The 26,148-nt window shown below is 34.4% G+C and overlaps 1 protein-coding gene across 1 annotated transcript in view; it reads right to left on the bottom strand.

Moving 5' to 3' along the window:
* Positions 1–26,148, bottom strand: part of para (sodium voltage-gated channel paralytic) — a 544,951-nt gene that overhangs the window by 92,408 nt on the left and 426,395 nt on the right. The window contains exon 26 of the mRNA XM_075370553.1: positions 7,428–7,666. Within this exon, the coding sequence (XP_075226668.1) occupies positions 7,428–7,666 (239 nt within the window). The remainder of the gene's footprint in view (positions 1–7,427; positions 7,667–26,148) is intronic.

The following is a 26,148-nucleotide window of genomic DNA, read 5'->3' as shown; positions in this document are numbered from 1 at the left end:
TACTTGAATTTTCTCATCACATTTTGATATTTATCATAAATATGATAATTAAAAATAAATGAATAACATAAACTCATAGCTGCCACTTGACTTGCTCAGCAACCAATTTGGAAATTTCAGAATATTTTTAAATTATGGAACATTATTTTAACAGTGTTAGATATAATTAGTCTTTTAATGTAAATGTATATTTGCTGTTATATGAATTATATTAATTACATTTTTTTAAATATTTTTCACTGTAACCTATTTCACAAAAATAATAATTTCTGAGTAATTTCTAAGCATTTTAGTAACAGCTAAATATTAAAAAATATGTCATTTATTATTTTTCAACATTATAAATACTCTTTGTGTACAGCTAACTTAAGTAGCTGTACTTTGTGTACAGCTACTTAAGTATAGTACGTTATTAATAATGGTACAAATATTAAATACATGCACAATATTGTTTACTACTTATTTTTAATTTGGTGTCACAACATCTATAACATGTGGCAAATGAACTAAATCGCAGACAAGAAAACTAAGTTCATGGTATTGGTTATTTATTCTTGAGACTTTTAGCAGTTTAGTACTGCTCAGTACATACATTCATGTGATTAACGAGATTATTTTTTTCTTTAGATCATTTATTATATACTTTGGTCTTAAATGAAGATGTAAATATTTACCTAAATTTAGAAACAAAAACCACAAATTAATTAATGTAAGTGGTCATTTCATAAAAAAAGACAATCAATTTCAATAAATTGAAGCGATACAAGCATTCTGTATATATAATATCTTTGAATAAATCTGTAAAATCATAGTTATATTCCATTATATTCCAACATGACATACTTAAAATCCAGAAAATCATATACTTGAATTTCAGAGTCTATACATTTAATTCAAAAGTAAAACAATCAAAAGTCGAGGAAATAAGAAGAATAAATATATAAATTTTTTTGTTACTGTTAAGAATGAAAAAACAGATTAACAAAGTTAAGTGACATCAATGTAATAAATAATAAATTACGGTTGATACAATGGCTATACAAAAATCTCACAAACTCTGTTGACAAAATGAACTTAGTAAGATTTTTCCAATCAAAACTTATAATAGTTGTTTAGGTAGATGTTAATTTTTATTCTTGTTGAATTTTTTCCCTAGTATGTTTTCTAATATTTTTATAAGCAAGATGTTTACACTTTATAAATATTTACATGTATCTTATTTTATGTATGAGAGACTCTTCTGTTATTCTAAAGAAAAAAAATCTTGGGATATTGAAAGAAAAATAAAATAAAAATAGGAAATGGAAAATCTATGAGATTAATGAGAAAATGCTGCCAAAAAGTTTTTATTTACTTGAAAAAAAAAGATATAATTAACTGATTACATATATATATATATATATATATACAATTAAAAATAAAATCAAAAGAATAACTGAATATAAATATATATATATATATATATATATATATATATATATAAAGGTTTTCTCCTCTAGAGTACTATTTTATTATTTTTTTTATTCATTATCAATTTCAGTTAACACACAGTCTTTTCATTCAATGTAATAGACACTAGCAAATTAATTAATTGTTAACTTCAAAGCTGAGTCTAAAGCAATGTTAATTCTGCACTTCTGAAAGGAATGAACAATATCAATACTCACTTTGTCCCAAGAGCTTTTTATCATGTACATATAAATGAAGGTATCTTTCCACTGTTGTCAATTAGTTATTGGTTCCTGAATCCATTGGTTTTACTCTTCTTTCAAAAATCCTTTGAAAGGTTTATTAATAAATGTCTCTAAACATGGTAGTTGGTATGTTAATGATTCTGGGATAACAGTAACTTGAGTCCTGATCTCCAGAGCCACTGTTTAATGCAGTCAGATAAGTTCTTACAGAGTTACTGCTTCCATGAAAGGCTCCTGGGTCATCAGTTTTTTTTTAAAAACATCAAACATCAAAGGATTCTTACCATGTTGCTAGTATGTTGAAGCTAGAAATCCATTTTTTGTTAACATTAATTTTAAATTTGTGAAATGATAAGAACTTTCCTCAAATCACTTGAGGGGGTCTGAGGCAATTCTAACTCTCACTGTCAAACCATTTCTGTGCATAAAATATTGGAACAAAGATGCCCCAATCAAGGATTATGCTCATTTCTCCTCTCTCCAACTTGAACTTTGCCTTTGGTGTAATCGATTTTCTTGATACTGCTATGATCTGCCTTCATTGTTTCAATTCAATTGATGATTTCTTTTTCCTCCAAAAGTATAATTTATTTTTGTGGTTTACCTATTTCTTTTATTACTTTTGATCTTACTATAGATCATTTTTTCAGTCAGTGGGTACTGAATTTTCATTCTGCCTCTCTGTTTTCAAGTTCTTTAGCAAATGCGATTACTGTTAATTTAAAACTAATTAGACAGTAATCCTCTAAGAATGTATGATTGAAAAACTAAATGAATGAGTAAAGTGGAATCAAAGTGCTCTTTTCATAGAATAAACCAAGAAGAATTAACATAATTTTCACACATGTATGCAAATTAAATAATTAAGAGAGAGAGATTTAGTTGAATGTGACAATAGCATTTGTATCATCATAAAAAATATTGGAAGGAGAAAAGATAATATGAAATCGTAACAAGAACTGAGAATATACAGTTCATTTCATTTATATTTTTTGAGAAAATTTTGTAACTTTTAATTAATCTCAGTTTTATACAAGGGTATGTTAAAAAATAAAGTGAAATTCAAAAATTCAATATATCTATTTGTACATACATAAATGATATATGCATTATTTTTCAACATAATCCCCTCCTACTTCTATGCACTTAGTCCATCTTTTAACAAGAGCTTTTGAATTCCTTCCTGGAAGAAAGTTTTTGACCTGGTGTGCAGAAAATTTTTGGTTCAGCAAACACAGTAGCTTACAGTAGTTGTCACTGTTTACTGATTGACCTTTAGGTGTGAAGTAAACAAAAAGTGAACCTTCCATATCCCAGAATATCATTATCATCACCTTTCCTGCGACATCTGAGTTTTGAATTTTTTTGCTGTGGGAGATGAAGAATGTTTCCACACTAAACTTTGTCGCTTACTCTCAGGTTCAAAGTGATGGACCCATGTCTCATCAATGGTTATTATTCACTTAAGAAATGAGTCTCCTTGATCTTTATAAAGTTTCAAAAGCTTGTGGGAAATTTCAAATGACTCTCTTTGTGGGTGCTGGTCAATTGATGTAGAACCCAGCAAGCACAGACTTTTCAAAAGTTTAATGAATCATGGATGATTGAAAATGCTGAGCCATGTCTTATATTCCACTCACTTGCAATATCATGAACTGTAATTTGTCGATTACCAAGAATCATTTGTTTAACCGCTTTAATATTGTCATTAGTTTTTGAAGTGGAAGGCCTATCTTGCCACTAATCATCACAGAGAGAAATCCTATGACCTTTAAAGCAATCAATCCATTCATAGATCTTGCTTCCACTCAAAACAGCTTTCTCCATGTTGCTGCTGCAATCGATGAATAATCTCTGCTGGTTTTGCCCGTTCTGAACTAAGGGACATATCACTGCTTGCATTTCTTCCTTGGTGCAATCAGGCAAAGGAGTACTAAGTTTAAACAGACTTTTAAACACAATCACAAATAGCTAAAATGATATTCCAAGAGCTTTTTATCATGTACATATAAATGAAGGTATCTTTCCACTGTTGTCAATTAGTTATTGGTTCCTGAATCCATTGGTTTTACTCTTCTTTCAAAAATCCTTTGAAAGGCTTATTAATAAATGTCTCTAAACATGGTAGTTGGTATGTTAATGATTCTGGGATAACAGTAACTTGAGTCCTGATCTCCAGAGCCACTGAACAAAAAAAAGCTCCAAAAGCTCCAAAGCTTTTGGAGTTTTTTATTTTTTTAAAATAATTTAATAATAATTATTATTATTTTCTGTATGAATGATAGAGGTTATGAGTCATAGCAAAACAATCATTGCTGCCATATATGTGATTGGGAGGGAAATCAAAATTTTCTTTTACTTTTGGTCTTACCCTCGTATTTTCAATCATCTAATTTTATTAGTAAAAAAATCTGAATAAGTGACACTAATTTTCAAGATGTTTTTTCTTAACAGAAAAAAGTGTCTTACTTATATGATAACAAAAAAGTAAATTATGTAAATTTTTATTAAGTCCTTCTGATGACTATACAATCTAACTAAAAACAAATTTTTTATTTTCTACACTCATTATATAAAAAATATAACAGAAGTTAAAATTTAACTACTGCAACAGAAAATTAAAGTGTTTATATGAAAATTAGTGACAAAATCCATATCTGAGTTCATTTTGAAAAGAATGGTCACACTTTATTTCAGTTACCTTTGTATTGTTTAATCTTTTCGACTAATTCTAAACTAAAAGCTTAACCTTAGCATTTTTTAATAGAAAAGCTTTTAGGATATATGTGCCAAGAAATTTTTATGTATATATGTACATACATTTTATATTATTAGGCTACTGTTACCTGTATGGCCATTTGAGTAGAAAACACAAAATCTATTTTTTTTTAGATATGGTCATTTAACTGTAGGTGTCTTTCTTTATCTTAACTATCTTATATCTTTCAGGATTAATTTTTGTAGTTGTTTTACCAAATGAAAATTCAGCTTATGTAATGAGATTAGAAATAAATTTTAAATTCAGTTATTTTACAGAAAATTTAATGAAAAAGTAATAAAAATATATTGCGTGTATTAAAATAAAACCATATTTTACAGAAAATCAATTAATATTGTTTTATTTTATGAAGAATATGCCAGCAAAGGGTTGTATAAGTCCCTTGACTTTGCCTTTTTTTTCAAATAAGCGCAGGATTTAAAAATATTAATTACTTATTTATGCAATATTTAGGGTAAAATTGTGAAAAAGATCAAAATATTCAGTAAAACACTTGGGCTCAAATTGATTCCCTTAATCAAATGTCATTTTTAATTTATAAATTATGCATATTAAAACTAAGATTGAGAAAAAAAAATCAAAATTTTCAGTAAATGTTTTTGAGTCCCATTTAATCATCTTATATAACAGGTACAACATTTTTAATAACAAGCACAACTTGGAAAACAGATGTCAGATATTTAAAAAATTTCAAACAAATTTTAAATCTTTAAGTTGGGTCTGATGGAATTCCCTCTTTAAAAGATCCACATTGTCTACCTTTATACTAGCTACATTTGGATTTTCACGCCTGAAAATTTTAGCCTAGAAAAGTTTAAAAAAATGAACAGTTAAAGAATGGGTTCCTTTGAACCAACTTATTTTTTTGGAGCTTAAAAGTTTATTTATTGGAATAATTTATTAACTTCAATAAGTTGTCCCAATTTGCTGCTGTTATTCAATAAAGGACAAAAAAAATTATACTTTCAATTTGATAAACCATCAGATAAAAACAGCAATATATAGCAGCACTCATGTAATTAATTAATACATAGATTTGACTATAATGTTACAGTACTGCAACGAATATTACACAATATGCATGGTTTAATTTTAGTAACCAAGTATATTGGTAATTTTAATAATTTTATTTTAATGTGCAATTTATTAAAATGAATTCAATTATTACTAAGGATGCAGGATCCCTTGAAAGTACTATCATTATAAAATTAAGGTGAGAGTAGTGTCTTATCTCAACAGCCTGTATTAAGTGGTTTATGTTAGTAGAATTTGAAATACAATAATGGTACAGAACAATATGAACCTCAAAAAAATAATATATGTAGCTACATAATCCAATTTCAACTTTTGATTAATGAGTTTTTGATATACAAGGCAAAAACTGTTTAGAAATAATATTAGCTAACACATCCCTACATCTGACTGACTTAAAGCTTTGGACTTTTAAATAACTTTCATCATACTAAAGGTCAATTTTCTATGAGCACTATACAAAAATTCAAAATGGCAAAAACTACCCCTCCCTTTTTTAATTTTGTTCAAAGTTTGACATTATAAGTGTCCCAATATGTAAATTTTTTGAACCACTTTTAAAGAATTTATGTTGAGCAAGTCGGAAAATATTGATCAAAATACAATATATAACATGTTTGTATATTCCAACATTTTCTAAAAATTTCTATAACTTCTTGTATTTTTTGGACTATGAAGGTATTGAAATATTTGCAAAAATCTCTATACCCAAAATTTTGGTCAATCGATACACTTTCCTTTTATAGTTATGTTGCTTTGCTGAAGTAGCAATAAAGCTGCTTTCTAACTCTGATTTCTGACTTTTCCCTGTGTTTATATCTTGGATGCTGTTGTGTATTGCCATTTGAAATGCAATTTACTGCAGAACAGAGATATACATCTTTACGGCTTTCGAACGTTTGTTGTCGCAAGTTAGTATCAGATTAATTAATAGGCTCCCAGAGGATTTCATATAAATTCCCATTCTGAGTCGGTTTAAATCTTGACTAAAATACTTTTGGTGTCTAGGGCATTTTATTCTGTTGATGAGTTGATGGATGGTCACTGGGACAATTAATCAAAATTTTATAAGAACAGAGCCTGATGTCATAAAGATATGAATTTGCATGAATGATATGTTTTTTATGTTAGAACGAGGAGACTGAATGGATAGAAAGGACTTTAAAATCATTTCTGTAGACTTTAAACCACATTTTCCTGATTATTGATTGTTGATGACTGTGATGCAATTTTGTGTCGTTTTTTAATGCAATAAAAGGTTTATTTATTTATTTATTTTTAGCTACAGCCAGGAAAATAAAAATACTACAGTAAGTTCAAAAATTTATTTTAAATAAAAATTTAACTATTCAGTTCTTTGTTTGTAATTTTTTAAGTTGAAGACATACAATTATGAGCATTCATAGTTATATGTTACACGTAAACACTTATTACTGCCAATGATTACAAGAAAAAGTAATTGCTGCACCAGGAAAACAATTAAGCAATAAGCTTGGTTACTGTCGAGTACACATAAAAATACAATTTTCAAATATACTCTGTGTTTACCATGTATCAAATATGAATAGTGGGCCAACCATGGATTATATTTCCTCAGTAATAATCAATCTTTTGATGATACTAAATATAACTATAAAAAAAATATAATTTTTTCTTAAAAGATATGCAGATGAATTACAGGATAATGTAAATTAGAAAACACAAAAAGAATATCAGTGCTGAAGCTTCATAATATTAACATAGCAACAAGTGTTAAACATGAAAATTCAAAAATGGAATCTGAAACACTTGCTAATAATGATTTTGTGAGTAATCAATGCTTCCTTTTAATAAATAAGGAACAAACATACGAAAATTGCTAACATAATTAATAAGATATATTCTAAAATAATATTGATATTTTATAATACTCTGTAACTTACCAGAGCCATACTGCTGAGAAGAATCATTGTAATAACAGCAGTCTCAAAATATTTATTTTCAATTAGTTGAAATGTTTTCAATCGAAGGTTGCCCCAACCCTGCCAAAATGGAGCATCTTCATCGCCAGCGAGGAAAGGAAATCTTCGATAACAATCATCAGGACAGCAATCTGCTGGATAATCGGAGAGTAAGACGTCCTCAGTGCCAGCATCAAGGACTAGGTCTTCTTCTTCGATATCTGAAATGGACATACATAAATGAAAGACTATCTGCAACAAAATCTTAAAAGAAAGGAGAGTGTTCACCAATAAACTAGACTTATAGTAATGTATGCAATATTGTCTATAACTGCTAACTTTTCATAAACTTTGTTTTATAAAGTATAATAATATTATACTTTATTATATATTAGAATAATTTTATTAATGTTAATTGTATCAATTGTAATAAACTAAAGAGATATATTTATGATGTACTTAATTTAATTGAAATTCATTGTTTATTATATGACATTGGGTGGTACTGAATTACTTTACATGCTTTTATTTTAATTTTTTTTACATTTTATGTTGCCGATATCATCAATGAAAGTATTCATTTTTTAATGACTGAAAGATTAACAAATTATTTAAACTGATTTTTATGTCAAAATAATTACCAGTATAACTGATATCAATTTAAGTATTATTCTGTTTTGTTGGTTTTTTTTTTATTTAGAATTATTTAACTAAATAAAATGGTAAATTTAACCATAACAATTTCTACTTACAGTTTCTTCCATTGATTCAAATCCACATAGACGATAATGTCATCACAATGTTCCTCTTTTTCTTCATCATTATTTCTGTTATCAATGGATCAATTATTTACATTAATTCATCCACATGTATCCAAACACAATTCATATTTATTACAAATGATTCAACCACGATTTCCATCACTTCCTTGATAATTCGATAATGTTCCAGAAAATTTTGTTTCAGAAAATCTCTTTTGACACAGTTTGATTAAATTCTATAAATAGAAAAAAAAAACAAATATACCAATCTTTCTCATCCTTTCTTCACCACTCCTTACTCGCCATTTTTGACTCTAGAATGTAATGATGGACGCATATCTCATCACATGTGATGATGCACCTCAAAAAATCCGCCCCTTCTTGCCAAAAGCGATTCAGACGTCTTTCACCACAGATCTCCAACTTGTCCTGTTTTTGATTTTCAGTCAACAAGCTTGGAACCCAGTGAGCACTAATTTTTCTAAAGCCAAAATAATCAGTGATAATGATTGAGTACTCCCATAGCTGATACCCACTTCTGACACAATTTCTTCAACAGTGAACCAGCCATTACCTTTGATAAGCTCTCGGATGGCACAGATGTTGTTGGCTGTGAGACATGACGTTGGGTGTCAATCATGACTTTCATTTTCTACACTTTCTCGCCCGCCGTTAAATTGTCTGGCTCACGTATACACTCAGTTCTGGGACAGTGTAGCATCCCCAAACTGTACCTTAAAACTAGTAAAAATTTCCACAGGTGTAAGGCCTTTATTAGTTAAAAACTTTATGATTACACATTGTGCAACAAACAATGCAAATCTCACTCACGCAAACCTCACTCATGCAAACCTCTTGCTCACTCATGGCTGTACTGATGACAGAATAGAGGGGAGGAGCTAACCAAGCTGGTTTCCCCTCTGTAACACATCGAACATTAACCCCACCCCATTCTGCCATCCAGCTTGGAACTGTTTGCTCTGTAGAATAGAAAAATTACAGTTTAATTTTTTCACCCTCGTATGATAGGGTGGGATAAGGAGAATGGTTTTTACTTTTCTGCAAAAATGTCATCACCTATGTAGAAAGTGTACAAAAGGCTGAACTCCAGCCTTTGCTATGAGTGTAATTTGAATGAATCTAAATTTCATCCATTAAACCAAAATGTTAAACTAAACACATGATATGATATCATTCTACATTCTACAAAAATTTGGAAATAGTGAAACCTAAAATAAAGTTTTAGAAAAAAATACTATCTGTCAACAACATTCTTAAATGAGCAACATACATCAACTGATCTAAAAATTAAAATGAGAAATTTATTATTTACAACTCAAAAAAATTTGTTAACCAATGTTATTTACATAGGTATGGGCAAAAATAATTATTCACCATATTACATGACTGGATTTAAGTGCTACTATAAGTATAAAGTATATCCATAATAATTGATTCCTGTGATAAGAATCACAGGAATCAATTACTGTTGAGTGGATAAAAAATTTTATTTCTGTGTCTACTTATTTTATTATGCTGTTAGCTTTTTAAAATCAATGATTTTAAACTGCCTCGTTATGGACAATAATAAATAAATAAAAGTAATGTAGATAAAATAAATAAATAATAATCTATACCTTAGAAATTCAACTGTGTTTCATAACTGGATGGTGTAAAGACATATTTAATATTCAGTTGGATGATGTACTCTGAATCAAAGTAAAGTGACCATAAAGGAAGGGTGAGGGATAAAGTACAGAGTTTCTTTGTTTCAGTTATTCAAGGGTTACCACCCAGCAGACAAGGTCTTTTTGAAAAAAATGATAAATAATCTACTCATTTGGATTTTAGAATGAGAAAATCTTTTATCGTTACATAAACAGGTTTCTGACAGTATCACTCAACTAACCCAATGATCAATTTAGAGAATATTATATATAACAGCTTCATCACAAGGAAACATTGTGTCAGAATCTTCTTTCATCTGCAGAAAGCTTTCAATATGACCTGGCACCATGGAATAATGCTTCCATTAACTACATGAAAGGGGCATTAGCAGAAATCTACCAGTGTTACTTGGAAACTATATGAATGACCATAGTTTTCAAGTATGTGTTTACAATTATTACTCATCAGAAAAAGATTGGAAAATGGTATACCACAAGGCTCACTGTTGAGCAGTACCTTGTTCAAGATCGCCATCAATAAACTGATATTAGCCATTCCAGTAGAAATCAGCAAAAGTGTTTACGTTGATGATCTGGCAGTTATATATGCCAGCAACACTACAGTTATGTTGAAATATAAATTACAAAGAGCAATGATAAACGCCCTGAAAGAAGTTGGAAGGAATAATGGTTATAAATTTTCACCAGAGAAGATGTAATGTGCTGTGTATACTTCTTCAGGAAGAGAACTCCTCACCAAAGTCTTGTTTTGACCATTGATGGTCACGCAATCAAATACAAACAAGGACAATGTATGATTTTTAGGTTTAGTATTAGATAAATCCCTTACTAGGGGGGCTACATAAACAGGACTTGAGTATTAGATGCAAGAAAGCCCTATAAATTATTATTGCTGATCAAATTTTTCTTTACCATTTTCCAGATCAGCAGATATATCATTTATTAACCTTTAAATGTCAGGGTAATGTTCTATCGTTACCTCTAGAACTGTCCAGGTACCGATCCATCAGTACTCTATATAGTCTCGTTTAATTTATTAAATTTGCAACTAGATTGTACTGGAGTGTTGTATATTGGTTCTATATGTTTCATTCTACATGTAAATCGATAATAATCAATTTTAGATGGCTGTTTCAAAAAATTATCGATATTGAAAGTCACGTTACCTACCATTCATTTCCGAAAGTCACATTGTTCTGCGTTGCACATAACCTAATACTTATTTGTACTCATTTATTTTATAATATAAACCTTAGTTTTGTTTAGCAATTGTTTCCATATTCTTTTTATTTAATTTTAGGGTTTGATTTTTGTTTGTTATTGTTCATTTTTGTGTATTTTTTTTGAAATGGAGCCAACACTGAGCCCAAGTGGATGACTTACTGACAATGGCATTCATCTGTGAATATTCACAAATATTTTGACAAGTACAATGGTATTGAATACACAAGTGGCACAAATAATGGTTCTGAAAGTGACAGTGATGTTCTAGGTAACATTTTAAATGGAAGTGAAGATGAAATGGAAGATACACAATACGTTGAAGTGATAGCGCCTGAAACACTACAGCCTCTACCATATCTATTTCATGAGCTACCTAGACCAAAACATATGCAACCAGTGGGATCTTCAGAAATGGATTATTTCAATCTATTTTTCACATTAACGTTACTGTAACTTATTGCCAGTGAAACCAATCAATCTGCAAAACAGTTTATAATAAAACATGCTGCTACTTTGTCTGCTCCATATAAAAACTGGAAAAATGTTACAACTGAGATAATGAGGTTTTATAGCATGCTTACTAAATATGGAACTTAACAGAAGGCCTACAGTGCTTTCTTAGTGGAGTACAACCCCATCTCGGTCATTTCCATGGTTTGCTAAAATGTTTACTGCATAATAGTTCAGGCATCTGATGAAATTCTTTCATCTTGTTGACAGCGAGAAGTGTCCAGCACAAGATCATCCTGATTATGATCTGTGTATCTGATATCAGCCACTGGTAGATCACGCCAATAACATATTCAGGTATCACTGCACACCACATTAACAGCTGAGTGTAGATGAAATTCTGGTTGATACTAAATGTTACACGTCCCTGTTACAATACTTGCCAAACAAACACCACCACCACCGGAGAATAAAATGAATGTTATGTGACTATATCATATTACTGCCTTGGTCTTTACACATACAAAGGTGAAAAAAACCAAGAGGATAAAAATGAAACTGCTAGGCATGGCTTAAGATAGTGTGCTGTACAAAAATTTCTATGCTTGGGTAATAATTTGAATAAAGACTACCATGTCTTTTTGAACAACTTATTTATGCCTGTACTACTTGTAGAAAGCCTTTTTAAATTAGGGAGCTACATTACTGGTACCGTAAGGAAAAACAGAAAATTTTTACCAGAGCAATTCAAAAAGAAATTTGTAATAGGAGAAAAGATGTACTGTAGATCTGGTCCAGTACTCGCATGTGCATACTGAGAGAAAAAATTCCCAGTGAACACCTGTCCTCTTATTATCAAGTAAAATTTGAGCTGGTGATAGTGTAAGTCAACAAAGGAACTCAAGGACAGTAACAGAACTAGAAATGCGCTATCAATAGAACCAGTACATAGGTGAAATAGACAGATCTGACATGATGTTGTATGCCTATTTGGATTAGAGGAGAGTGCTCTGCTACTGGAAAGATGCAGCATTCAATATCACGTCAAGAATGGTGTTGAATTCATACATTCTTATAAAGAACATATTAAAGGAAGAAAGATGTCTCCAGATATCTGTTTGCTGTGAGGGTAATTGAAAGCCTATTAGCTGAATGGCCACAAGAAAAAATGCAGGTGATGATCCTCATAGAGCACTAGATTTAAGAAAATTGCAAGAAAAGGAGTCAAGATGTTGTGTATGTACTTCTGAAGGAAGAAAAGGAAGGTCAAGAACTGTTTGTGCAAGTTGTAACAGGGGGTTGCATGGAGAGTGCTTTCCCAAACATAAATGCTAGGCAATACAGAAAACCAGGATAAAAATTGTCATGTACTCTCAAATTTCTATTTATCATAACATTGTACATAACAATTAAAATTTCATAATTCTTATATGATTTTATTTAGTAATTTATTCACATTTTATGGACAAAAAAATTTATTTGATTTTTTGGGGGATACATTTTACCCTCCCCCAAAAAAAACCCCACCCACCAAAAAATTGGTCGTGTGAGGTATCGATCAACGCGGAATCGGGTGATGAACATCATAGTAGTGTTTTTTTTGAAGTTATATGAATCAAAGCCCAAGAAGAAGGAAAAATATGTCGGAGTCAGCGCTGGAAGGGGTCTGGCGGCAGGCGAGCCTTCGGTATCCGATCCTTCACGTCGTACTGGGGTCACAATAAAGATGAGTGTCACCTGTTGTCGCCGTTATCGGCTTCTGAAAGTGATGGGGGTGACTTGTGGCGGACAGTTGTGCCGATGGGAACAGAGCAAAAGTCAGAGAAAGCGCTCCAAGCCGATTTCGTCAGAAGAGGAAGAATTGACTCCGAATGCCCTGGAAGCTCTAACCTCGCAGTTGGGTAAATGTATCTCAGCTTTATAGTAGAATCTGGAACGTGATATGGAGAAGTAAATTACAGAACATTTACAGGAGTTGTGCGAGGTGCACAGAAAGTTTGTGCTGTTGGGCGATATTTCGCCTCCAATAGGCGGTATTGATCAGGCAACTCAAACCGAGGATTTGGGGGTGCTTGAAACAACTTATATCAAGGAGACCATCGCCAGAAATCTGTCAGACTCTGATCTGATTAACCTGATTACGAAGAAGTGGCCCATGGAGCCCATGGAAGTGGCCCACGCTTTCTAGCGTATTGGGGAGGGAAAGGAGGTGCCCATGGAAGGAGATGTGATCTATTTCTAGGCAGCTGCTTGACAGGCTATGACGGACCCATCTGAACGCAGGACACAGAAATTGCAAGCTGGGGATGTTTCCAAAGAGGAATTGACATTCTGGGGCACGGAATCCCCTTCCAGCCCTAGTAGAAAATACACGGTATACTGTAACTCATTTCAGGAGGAGGTACAATCACTGCAGGTCATGACAACTGCAATTCGCAAGATAACTGAAGAGGCTAAATTCCCTATGTTTGTTTTGCCAGCGGGTAGGCTTGCATTTTTGTAATGAAAATTGTCACATACGTGTTCAGGGGTAACACCCTCCGATGATAAACTGCAGGCTAATGTGAATGCCGGTTTCAGAACCCCTCCTGTTAATGAAAGCGGGACAGTAATTGTAAAGGCCAACGGGAAATACTACGCGGACCTCCTTAAACACATGAAGGAATCCGTATCAAGAGACGAGGTCGACGAGGTTCTGTCCTTGCGTCAAGGTTCAAAGCAGGAGCTCGTTATTCGTGTGAGTGGCGCTAAAAGGGCTGAAGGGCTTACAACTCTTCTACGCAATAAAGCTGCTGACCTTCAGGTCGACCTTAAGACGAGGAGTGGTAAGCGGGAGATTGTTCATACTAAGGACATTGACTTGGACACTGCAGAACAAGAAATTATGGATGCGGTGGTCCAAACAATAGGGGCGTCTGAAGAGTGTAAGATTTCCTCGATCTGGCCGACCTTTGGCAATACAAAGAATGCGATCTTGATTACAACTATACGTGCTACGCTGAAACTAACAGTCCAGAATTACAATTGGTTGGGTCTACTGCCGGGCTTACGTCAGGGTAAACGACGATAGATGTTACCGATGTTGGGAGAGAAGCCACTTGTCGGCTAATTACAGGAATGTTGACCGGACCCACCTCTGCTTCAGTTGTGATCGTCTGGGTCATCAACAGCCCAATATAGGAAGACTACTTCATGCAGAATTTGTGGTAAGGAGGGCCACAGGGCGTTCTATTGTGGAACGCATAAATGAAGCTACTTCAAGTAAACAGAAATAGAAGTAAAAAGTCGCTTGATCTCAGCTGGGATGTGGCCCTTCGCTAAGGTGTGGACGTAGTATTCCTAAGTGAGCCAAATGCGGCTGCAGTGTCTGGTTCGACCTGGATAGCGGATAGAGAGGTTGTGACTGCCATTGGTACACTGACAACAGGATCCCCTATCCTCGATAGAAGTCTCAGAAGAGGATTCATTTGGGCCGACTTTGGTGAGGTGCTGGTATATTCCTGTTACATCTCCCCGAATAGCGGTATGATAAACTTTACTTCGTTTCTGGATGATCTTAGCGAAGATGTGTGTCATCGGGGTCGTAATGTACTGATAATAAGGGACTTCCACATGAAGTCCCCCGAGTTTGGTGGTAGGGAAAGAAACACCGCCAGAAGTATTCTCTTGGCTGACCATGCCGCCAGTGCCCCGGCCCTTGTGTGCATCAACGAGGAAGGAGCCACGTTCACTTCGGATCTTCTCTCTCCGTCCTAGATCTGGCCTTTGTGAAGACGGAATATACGGGCCTGTCTTCGGGCTGGGAAATCCTGGAGGATGACTGTCTGTCCGACCATCGCCCCATACTGATTGAGGCGGTGATTCGAATACCTAGTGCCCGAGGATTGAGTCCGGCCATATCGATCTAGATGTCGGAGATTATTCAAAGAAGGGAGCTCAATTACGGTTCGACGGATAAGTTTGCACTTCGGGTCAAGAGTGAATGTGCGGCTGTGGAGTTACGGTGTGTCGCCCTAAAAAGCATGCACCCATATTGGTGGACGGCAGAGCTTGAGGCGTACCGCAGAAGAAATATGACGGCGCGTAGGGCTTATCAGAGAACAGGCGTAGAGATGATCAGGCCACTAGACGTGATGCTTATCACGTATATATAGAGGCGAGAAATCAATTCCGGTATGAGATCAAGAAAGCCTGGAATGAAATCTTAGAAGAATTAGACCGTGATCCCTGGTGCAAGGGCTACAGGATCGTGTGCGGCCGGTTCGGACGTAGGCTACCGGCGTTGACCGGAAACGGTTCGGGAGTGCGTGGCGCCTCTGTTTCCGTAGTCCAGGCTCCCATACGAGAGGTAGTGGAGGTTTAAGAGTTTACACCCTTCTCAATGGCCGAACTTCTTTTAGCAGGCAAGAAAACTACGCTCCGCAAGAGTCCGGGCCCTGACGGGATTCCGGCACAAGTGATACGGATCATGGTGGAGATCGTCTCGGTTCCGGTCTGAACGTAATGAATCATATCTTGGCCACAGAATGTATCCTCGAATAGTAGAAAAAGGCAGGTATTATCTTGATTAAGAAGCCAGGAGCAGCTGATGGCCTGGAGGCGTACAGATCGATCTGCTTGATAAATGGTGTTTGCAGGTTACTGGAACGCATGATAGTGCCGCGTTTGATTGATAATATAAAGGCATTAGTGAGCCTGAGTAATAGTCAATATGGCTTCCGCTAGGGGCTATCGACGGTGGATGCAATAAGGAAGGTTATTTCTCTGGCGGACGTAGCCGTCTCGGGAGGACAAGAAGGACACCAGCCCTGAAAGTGCTAGATATTAGAAATGCGTTTAATTCTCTCGGGTGGAGCACTGTATTTTAGGTGCTATGAAGTATTAGCGGCTATCTAAGACGTCTCATTTAGAATTATCTGCATGAAAGGACTCTTGATTCAAAGAACTGAGAATCGAAAATTACGGTTCCACATCACTGGCTGGGTCCTCCAGGGGTCTGTGCTGAGTCCCTCGTTGTGGATCTTTGTTTGTGACAGGGTGCTCTGGTTGGACTTTCCTAATAGGGTGACCCCAATAACGTTTGCTGATGATTTGGCCATGCTGCTCACGGCACGTACCGAGGAATGTGTGGCAGAGTTGGCCAATGAATCCATCTGTATGATTTATAATTGGCGTGAGGTGAGAAAATTGACTGTCTAACTGGAAAAAACTAAACTGGTGTTGCTGACAGGGAGGAGGAGAATTAACGAACTTACCATTTCAGTGGAGGATCATCAGGTGATACCACAGACCCAAATCAAGTAGCTGGGCATCTGGGTTGATCAACAGAGGTCATTTTCTGCACAAGTCCAAGAAACTGCAACAGAGCTTGAAAAAACTGTTAGGGACCTTTGCAGGCTCAGGGTGCGACAGCAGGTCCTAGAACTTTTAAAAGGTGCATGTACGGGCATATAATTAACTCAGTGCTCCAGTGATACCAAAATATTTGGTTATTAGAGGAAAGGAAGGAGATTTTGGTAAAATCACTCCATTTGTGATAGCTCGATGCACCACGTTAGCCACTCGAGGAATAGAAAAAGGATGTTAGGAAGACCATGATTGGACTGTTTGTAGAAATGGAGAATGACATACAATCATCACAGTACTAAAAGCTAAAAAAATTGGAGCACTAGATGTAGCGGTCATGCCAAATGGCACATTAAATATCTCAAAAGGTGTTGTGTATAGACTTATTGAACTGCGCTAAAGTGGAAATCATCAAAGAGTTATATGTCCAAGGAGTTGTTGCAAGTTGATGATAGTATAGATGACAAAATGGAGAAGTTGTTTCCTCTATGTCGCATATCCTGACCTTAAATAAATTTAAGGGTCTGAAGAAAATAAAAGCAGGATTTCGTAAGTTGGATGTATATCCTTTTATTGTGACTTCAGTGCGATGTTTTGGATGTCAATAATTTGGCCATACAGTAGCAAGATGCACCAGGAAACATATCTGCGTTTGTGGTGAGCCATTACATCCTGATGACCCACTTATATGTCATTTGTCATGGACACCAAACTGCGAGACCCTGAAATTGTCTGATTTACAAGGAAGAAGTAGCTATTCAGGAAGTGATGATAATACAACAGGTTAGCTTGGACAATACTTAGAAGTTAGGAAAATTGTGCTCAGTAGAATGCCAAAGGTTGCATCATATGCGCAGGTTGCTGCAGGCTCTGTAGCTTCAAAGAACATAATCTCTGAAATAGCACTGGTTCTAGCAAACATGGTCGAACATATAATCAATAAAAAATTGACGTCTACGAGGAAATAGTCAAAAACCAACACAGGAGAAAGCAAATGTTTTTGATGAAAAGAACTCCATAAAGTCTAGGCATGAACCTACATCTAGTAGTAAAGTGAAGCAAAATGAAGCAAAAACTGAAGAAAACCTGAACCAACTATTTCAAAAGTAAAAGTTCATGTTGAAAAAATATCTATTCAGGGAGCTGCAAAACCAGAGATAAAGCTATTGGTAAAAGAAGATTTAGAACAAAAAAAAATGGAGTCTCCAAAGGCATGGAGGCCTCTAAATGAGAAGGCGGACACTTCGGCTGCTCCACAAGCATTATCAAGTCTGGACTCTGATGCACTAGTGACCGCACAGTCAGAGCTGGAATCATCTGATACTGACAGAGAATCAGAAGAATCCATCTCCGAAGCCTCTGATATCCTGGAATTCAAAGATGAGGCATTTTGATAAATGGAAAAAGGAATAAGTAAATGATGGCTTAAGGCAGCGTTTCTCAACCTTTCAGTATTTACAACCCAATTTTCAATCATAATTTTCATTGTGATCCCCCTTTCATACAATAACAATGTATACATTAATAATGTATTTTGACCCTAAAGTTACACTATGACCACAATTACAAACCTTACAAAATACACAGAATAAGTAAATTTTGGCAACACTGATTCGCTGCATTGACAAAACCAGAATCGAAGCTTCTCTATTGCTCTCTGTCTTACTTCCATCACATCATAAATTCTTGCGGATTCACAAGAAGTTCTGATTTGTCTAGAACATTCTGGAATGTCTGCGTGAACGTGTATAAATGCTGCATCTTGTTTAATTCCAGGCAGTCCCAGTCGAGTCGAACCTTCTACTGGTATCGAATCTATCGTGAATGTGTATGTTGTAATTTGTGGGTTAATTCCAATTCATGGTATTAAATATTCATGGCAGTACATTTATACAGAATCATGGATAAATTTTTAAGTGGGCATGAGCGAGCATTAGACAGTAGTGAAGCATCAACAAGTGTACAGATGAGCGTGGTTCCAAAAATAAAATCAAGAAAATATTCTCAAGAATACTTAAATTTTGGGTTTACCAGTACTTAAGTAAATGAAGAGGAAAGACCCCTGTATGTCATTTGCCCAAAACTTTTAGCAGAAGACAGCATGAGACCTAACAAACTTAAATGATATTTGGAAACGCTTCCAATAGTGAGTACGTTAACAAACCCTGAGAATTCTTTGAATAAAAATTAGAATTGTATGAAAAGGAAACATAATTTTAAAAAAAAGTGAACGAAAAAATTTTACTTGCCTCTTACAAGTTACATATAAAATAGCCAGATGTAAAACGCCTCACACCATTGGTGAGGAGCTTATTTTGCCAATTGCAATTGCGATTGTAAAAACTATGTCTGAAGATAATTTTGCCAAAAAATTGCAGTCCATACCTCTATCAAATGATATTGTTGCTCGTCAAACTGGTGATATAGCTAAAGATGTACCGCACCAGCTTTTCGGGATGTTGCCTGACAAATTGTTTTCTATTCAACTTGATAAGGCAGATAGATAAAGAGGCTCATTTCATTACCTATGCTCGATTTTGTGAAGGTATGTCAGGAGTAGAACTACTTTTCTGCAAACCAATAGAAATCAAAGCAACAGCACTCGCATTATCTGCTGTCTGAAATGATTTTATAAATGAGGCAAAGATAGAGTGAAAAAATTTATCAGAATTTGCACTGATGGTGTTTGTTCAGTGTCTGGAAGATTCGAAAGTATACAAGCACTTGTGAAACAAAAATCTCCACAGTGTGTTTGGATACACACTGACTTCAAAAGAAGTTCTGACTTCCAAAGAAATGAGTCCTGATCTGAATATTGTATTAACGATGATTGTAATCGTATTAAATTATATAAAAATGAGACCCCTAGAATCAAGAATCTTTTCTGCACTTTGTAATGATATGAGTGCAGTACATTCAGCATTACTATTTTATTCCAAGGTAAGATGGTTATCAGTGGGAAATTTTTGCAACGTATTATGAATTATGAGATGAAATCTCCATTTTTCTAGAAAAAGAAAACCAACTGGAGGACAAGAAGTTTCGATGTGGTTTATTTGTGATAGAAATGAGCTACTTAGTCAACTTGATGGCAACTTGGTAGCAAGTTACGAGTGGGTTAGGGATCCATTTCAAAATACTCCTGAAGAGCTCAACTACTGAAGAAGAAATTTTCATAGACTTTATGGCAAAATCAAAAGACAATTTAGTAATAAATCATTCTTTGAATTTTGTGTAGGAGTGAATGCTAAGTCTTCTGTACTGTAAACAAAAGTATTTCTTATACTATTACCATTTCCAACATCCTACCTTTGCGAAACTGAATTTTCTGCGGTGGCTGCTTTGAAGACAAAATATAGAGCTTAGCTAAATATAAAAAAAGAAATCAGTGTCTATTTCTAATATTAAACCAACCTTCAAAAAACTTTGCTCTGCAAGACAGGCCCAAGGGAGTCACTAATAATTATTAAATTTGTTTTTAATTTAGTATTGATAAGTTAATTATTAAATACATTGTGCAGTACTGATAAATTGCTATTTATAAGTGTAAATGTGTATTCTATTATTTATTTTGTCAGAATGCGTTTTGTTTTGGTTTCCTTTCAGTAAATTAACAAATATTTTTAATAATATTTTCTTTTCGATATGCTCGCGTCCCCCATTTAGTGTTATCAACCCCCGTAGGAAGGCACGCCCCACAAGTTGAGGAACACTGGTTTAAGGGTAAATCTACGTGATAGATTTTACGAAAGATTCTTATGCATGTTTGAATAAATTATTGATTTAATGTCTTATTGAAAATATTTCAATAGAAAATATTTGTGTTATAGTGTTTTTTAACGTGTTTTGAAGTGTTAGTTTTTAAGTGGCAAGGGCACTTTAACCCTTATAATCTTGTATATATTTAGAGTTTTGATATCCTTGCAGCCTTTTTCAGATGAACTATTTTTGACAAGACTAGTCTTCTGACTATATTGTTAGTGTTTTGATCCAGGTCTAAAAGAAGTATTCTCTTTTTTTTTGATGTAGAAAGGGGTTAATGACCATAGCAGTCAAAGCTCCTAAAACCTGAAAGAAAATATAATGCCTCGGACAAACCCAACCCCATGTCCATGCAATAACATCTATGCATACTTCTGGGGTGGGCAACAAGATGGCATTGTACTTCAGTATTGCCACTTATGTCGGCCAATGAGGCAATGGTCTTGTTCAGGAGCTCCCTTGTGGAGTATGATATTGGCGATCTTGAGCTGTCCAAGTTGGTGTTGCGGTTGTGCTTTTTGGTTTCGCTTATTGCAGCGGAGCTGGGAGACACAACTGTGAACTGTTTTGCCAGCGCTGGGCAGAGTGAGAACAGGGAAAGCCTATCCCTTTTCCCAGTTGGTGGAGCCGGGTTGAGGGTGGGCTGCTGTGAGCTTAGCTCTGCAGAAGTCTTGTGCTACTCAGGTGAGTCAATCACTTGAGCCCTTGGCAGGAATTGTCCTATCAGTAAGGGTATCAAAGCCCTTACTGCTATGTGCAAACCTTGGGAAGTCTTTATCATGGGTCAGGAAGTACCTGACTCCCTGGCCTGGGTTACATATGTGGAGGCAGCTGACTGGCAGAATCCAGACAGGATCTATGATCCAGGGAATGCCCAACTGTCTCTCTACCTGCACCTTACAATGTATTCACTGGTGACACTCCAGTTAATGAATATTTCTACTTCTACAGTTTTCATGGCAGAGGGTCCATGTAAAAACCCTCTTCTTGGAGAACCTCTTGGAAGTGCAAGGTAGGAGTGCTCTCGTTTTTGTGTGCAGAGTTTTGGAAAAAAGGACTGAATCAAGTTTCAACTGAAAAATGACGAACCAATGCCTAAATATCTTGTAATCAAGAGGAAGGAAGGTGATTTTTCGAAGATTAGCCCTTACATTGAAGTTGTACCACATAGTACATTAAATACTTCCAAGGATGTTGTTGTGTGTAGAGACCTGCTAAGCTGCACAGATGAAGAAATCATTGAGCTTCATTCATAAGGAGTCGTTGCATGTTGCAGATTGATCACACAACATAATGGAAAATTTGTACCTTGCGCATTGCATGTCCTGACATTCAACTGATCCAAGTGTTGGAGAATATAAAAGCTGGTTTTCATTGATTAAATATTAATCCATTCATCCCAACTCCGCTGTGGTGTTTCAGGTGCCAGAAATTTAAACACAAACAGAAGAGCAATGTACAAGGAAACAATTCTGCGGTTGTAGTGAACAGTTGCACTATGATGACCTGTGCAGGAATCCACCTGGACACAACTAAGCAAGATCGCCAAAATGTCCAGTTTATAAACAAGGAGTAGCAATCTAGGAAGTGAACACTGTACAGAAGCTCAGCTATTATGATGCAAAGAAAACTATGACTAGTAGATCTCCAAAGACTACGTCCTATGCTCAGACTGCTACAGCCCCAGTTGCTCCTGCAGCTTTCTTTAAAACAGGAGATGTGATATCAGTACTTAAGCTGAGAGAAAATTTGAGTCAAATAAATGCAAATCAAAGTTCAGATCAAGAAAATCTCCATTAAGGGAACTGAGAAGCTAGAAGTAAAGATGTTAGGAGAAAAAGATTTCAAAAGACCATCAATAGAGCCTCTGAAGGCATTTTACAAAAGAGGGTGAACACTTCTACCACCCCACATATTCTAGCAGGGAGTGCATCGAGACTAGTCTCTGATGTACTGCTGGCTGCACCATCAGAGCTGGTATCATCTGATGTCAGCAGCAGAAGACCTTTGTAAACTATTGCGAACAATCAGAAAAATCCATCTTTGAGGCCTCTGACACACCCTTGAGTTTGACATCGAGGCCTTCAGGAAGGTGGAAAAAAGATAGCCTAAGGGTAAACCTAGGCAATAGCATTAAAGGATGAGACAGTTTCTATTAGCTTTTAGAAATTTTATAATGAAAAATATGATTTTTTAATATTCGTGTGAGATCGTGGCATTTGAAATTTTTTTAAAAATTTAGTTGTAAATGGTGTGTTTTTAAAAAGTTTTTTAAAATGTTTTTTAGTGTGTTAGTTTTAAGTGGCAAGGACCTTTTACACCTTTGTCATATTGTGTTTCTTATGGAGTTTCAATATTCCTTGACAAGTACATTTTTGGATGATCTGTTATGAAAAGACTAGTCTACTGATTATGTCGCTGATGTTTTAACCTGGGAGGGAAAGAAATATTTCTTTTTTTTCTTTTTTTCTTTGATGAGGAAAGGAGTTAATGACCACAGTAGTTGATGTCCCTTAAACTTCAAAAAGTAAAAAAATAAACAAGGCATAACAAATATAATTTTTTCATATTATTACACGATGTTCAAAAATAAATCATAATAAGGCATTAAGCAATTTCTGACTGTAATTTGAAAAAAGAAAACAAATAGAACCATTATTTAACACATTAAAGCAGAAAAGGCAGCTGCACAAACTATATTGATATAATAAATGTCTGTTATTATGCCTTGCCTTGGATAATAAATACAGATAAGACCTTGACTTAACGTGGGGATACGTTGTGCAAATTCGTCGCATAATGTGAAATTCGCATAAACTGGGCTGTTTGGGTTACGTTAAAGAACTCGGTATATGCATAAAAACTGAATTTAATATACGTACAGTACAGTACTTTAATATGGAAGGAAGACCTGAATATAAGTGAAATAATCAGTCTTAAAAATATAAAACAATAATACAATAAAAACTTACTTTTAATTGTTAATGCTACAACACTTGTTAACCATAATATGTACTGTACATATTTAATAATATAATTAGTGAAAAAAATAACAGTGTTTTTATGATTTAAATTTTTAAAAAATCACTAACACTAGTATATTCAACAGTTTCTCCTGTTAAAATAATTCACGTACGTATCCATCACATTCATGGGCTTTCATATTGTTTTCTTGAAGAACGAATCTAAGGTCGTTTGATTTAGGCAGCGTCATCTCTAGTTTAAAATTTCAGCATAACAAACATTTACCTCCTTATTAGCCTTAAAACTTTAACACTTCTTTCTTAGTCGGGATTTTTTTCAACAAATTAACAAAGTAGCCTTTCAGATTTTCAACTGCTTTAGCCATTCCGCTAATAGTCAATTAATAATTAGCTAATAAATGTTTTTTTCTTTTGCTCAGCTACCTGAGTGTTATCTTCTGTTTCTTCACTATTAAGCAACTCTATAAGATCTTCATTAGATAATTCTTGATTGTGGGATTCGATTAGTTCATAAACGTTTTCTTGATCTACACATCAACCCAAGTGCATTTGCTAATCCAACAATTTTATCAACTACTGGATTTGTTATACCTTCACTTGGTAAATGTGTTAGAGCTACTTCAGGTCAAATTCTTTGCCATACTCCATTCAAGCAACTCTTTGTTACTTCATCCCAGGAATCTGCTATATCAACAGACATTATGATATTAAAAGTTTTCCAGAAAGTGTAACATTTTCTCTTTCTTTTGAATCGAGTACTTGGATCACTTTCTTAAGTGATCTACACAGATAATAGCTTTTGAAGGCTTTAATAACACCCTGATCTAAAGATTGAATTAGAGATGTAGTTGTGGGGGGGGGGGGCAAGAGCAATACCTTAACGTTATCATTAATTTTTTTAAGTGTTTGTGGATGACCAGGCTCATTATCAATTAAAATTAATATTTTGTTCTCTCTCACAGTATGCTTTCAATTCAGAAATGAGTAAATTAGTAAAATAATCTTGAAATAAAACGATTGTAACCCAACCGTTTTTATTTGATTTCCAGTAAACTGACAGTTCTGTTTTTGATATGCCTTTTAATGCCCTTGGAGTTTTAGAAAGATAAATAACTAAAGGTTTTAATTTTAAATCATTGGCAGCATTAGAGCCTAATAAAATTATACACTGATCTTTTGCTGCTTGAAACCTGAAGCAGACTTCTCTTTGACTGAAAGAAATGTATGGCTGTGCATATGTTTCCAAAAGAGCTCAGTTTTGTCTAGATTAAACACTTGTCTGGGCTTGTAACTTTCTTCATTAACAATTTTCTTTAAAATTATTGGAAAATTTTCAACAACTTCTTTATCAGCAGGTGTGACTTCCCCAGTTAGTTTCAAACTGTGGAAACTATAATTATCCTTAAATTTTTGGAATCATCCATTGCTGGTAATAAATAAACGTTTTTGATTCTGCATCACATTTTAACAAGTCATAAATGGTAATGGCTTTTTCTTCAGTTACCTGCATAGAAACGGGCACATTCTCTTGATTTCCATGTGCTTAACATCTTTTCCATTTTTTCCATAATTGCAGGTCGAATCACTGAAACTCTAGCAGTCTTCATTTGCATAGCAGAGGCTTCTTTTATTTTTTCAGAATTGTCCCTAATTGTCTGAAGTATTGAATGACTAAGCCCAGTCAATATTTTCAAGTCCTTTATTTTTTCACCGATTTCATATCTTTTAAAAACATATAACTTTTCTTTTAGAGTAATCGCTTTCCTTTTATTTAAAGTTTTATTTTCACTCATATTGTATGCACAGTAACAAAAAAAAAAAACAAGAAATAAAAGACCGGCAAATTGTTTTCTTGTAGCACAATTAAATTTTATAAATCAACATTCCAATGTAAAAATAGGGAGGGAAAATGGCTTATTCAAGAGCAATGAATAAGACAGTGTTCCATAAGATAAGCAATAGAAGTGATGATTCTTGGAATCATTGTATTAACAGTATGTACAGTACTAACAGTAATAAGCTGAACCCCAATTCCTAGAAGTACAGTAACTGTACATACAAATTAATGATTATGTAGTAGAAATAAATTTGGCAATCATATAGTAAGCTTACAGAACATGTGTACAACAAAATCGTGCTAACGTGAATTCGTATAAATTGAACTTGCATAAGTCGAGGACTTACTGTACAGGGAACCAATCAACACAGGGCATATTACTTACAAGCATATGATTTCCTTAATTTTACTTCTAATTTCTTTCATTTAACTGAGAAAAGTCAAATTCCTCATTGGAAGTATTGACTACTTTAGATCGCTCATTATGTGATAGATCAGACCTTCAATAATATAAGAACAATCTTTGATTCCTTAATATGGAACAAAGTACATGAATCTGGAAATCTGATTCTTGGAAAGATTTGCTGCACAGCAGATGATAAAAATATAGGGCATCCCAGAGACATCTTCTACCAATTAAAACTGGAACGT

The sequence above is a fragment of the Lycorma delicatula genome, chromosome 1 (assembly GCF_047948215.1).
Source record: "Lycorma delicatula isolate Av1 chromosome 1, ASM4794821v1, whole genome shotgun sequence".
NCBI lineage: Eukaryota > Metazoa > Arthropoda > Insecta > Hemiptera > Fulgoridae > Lycorma > Lycorma delicatula.
Note: the sequence above shows the minus strand (reverse complement) of the source record. Positions and strands in the feature narration are given on the sequence as shown.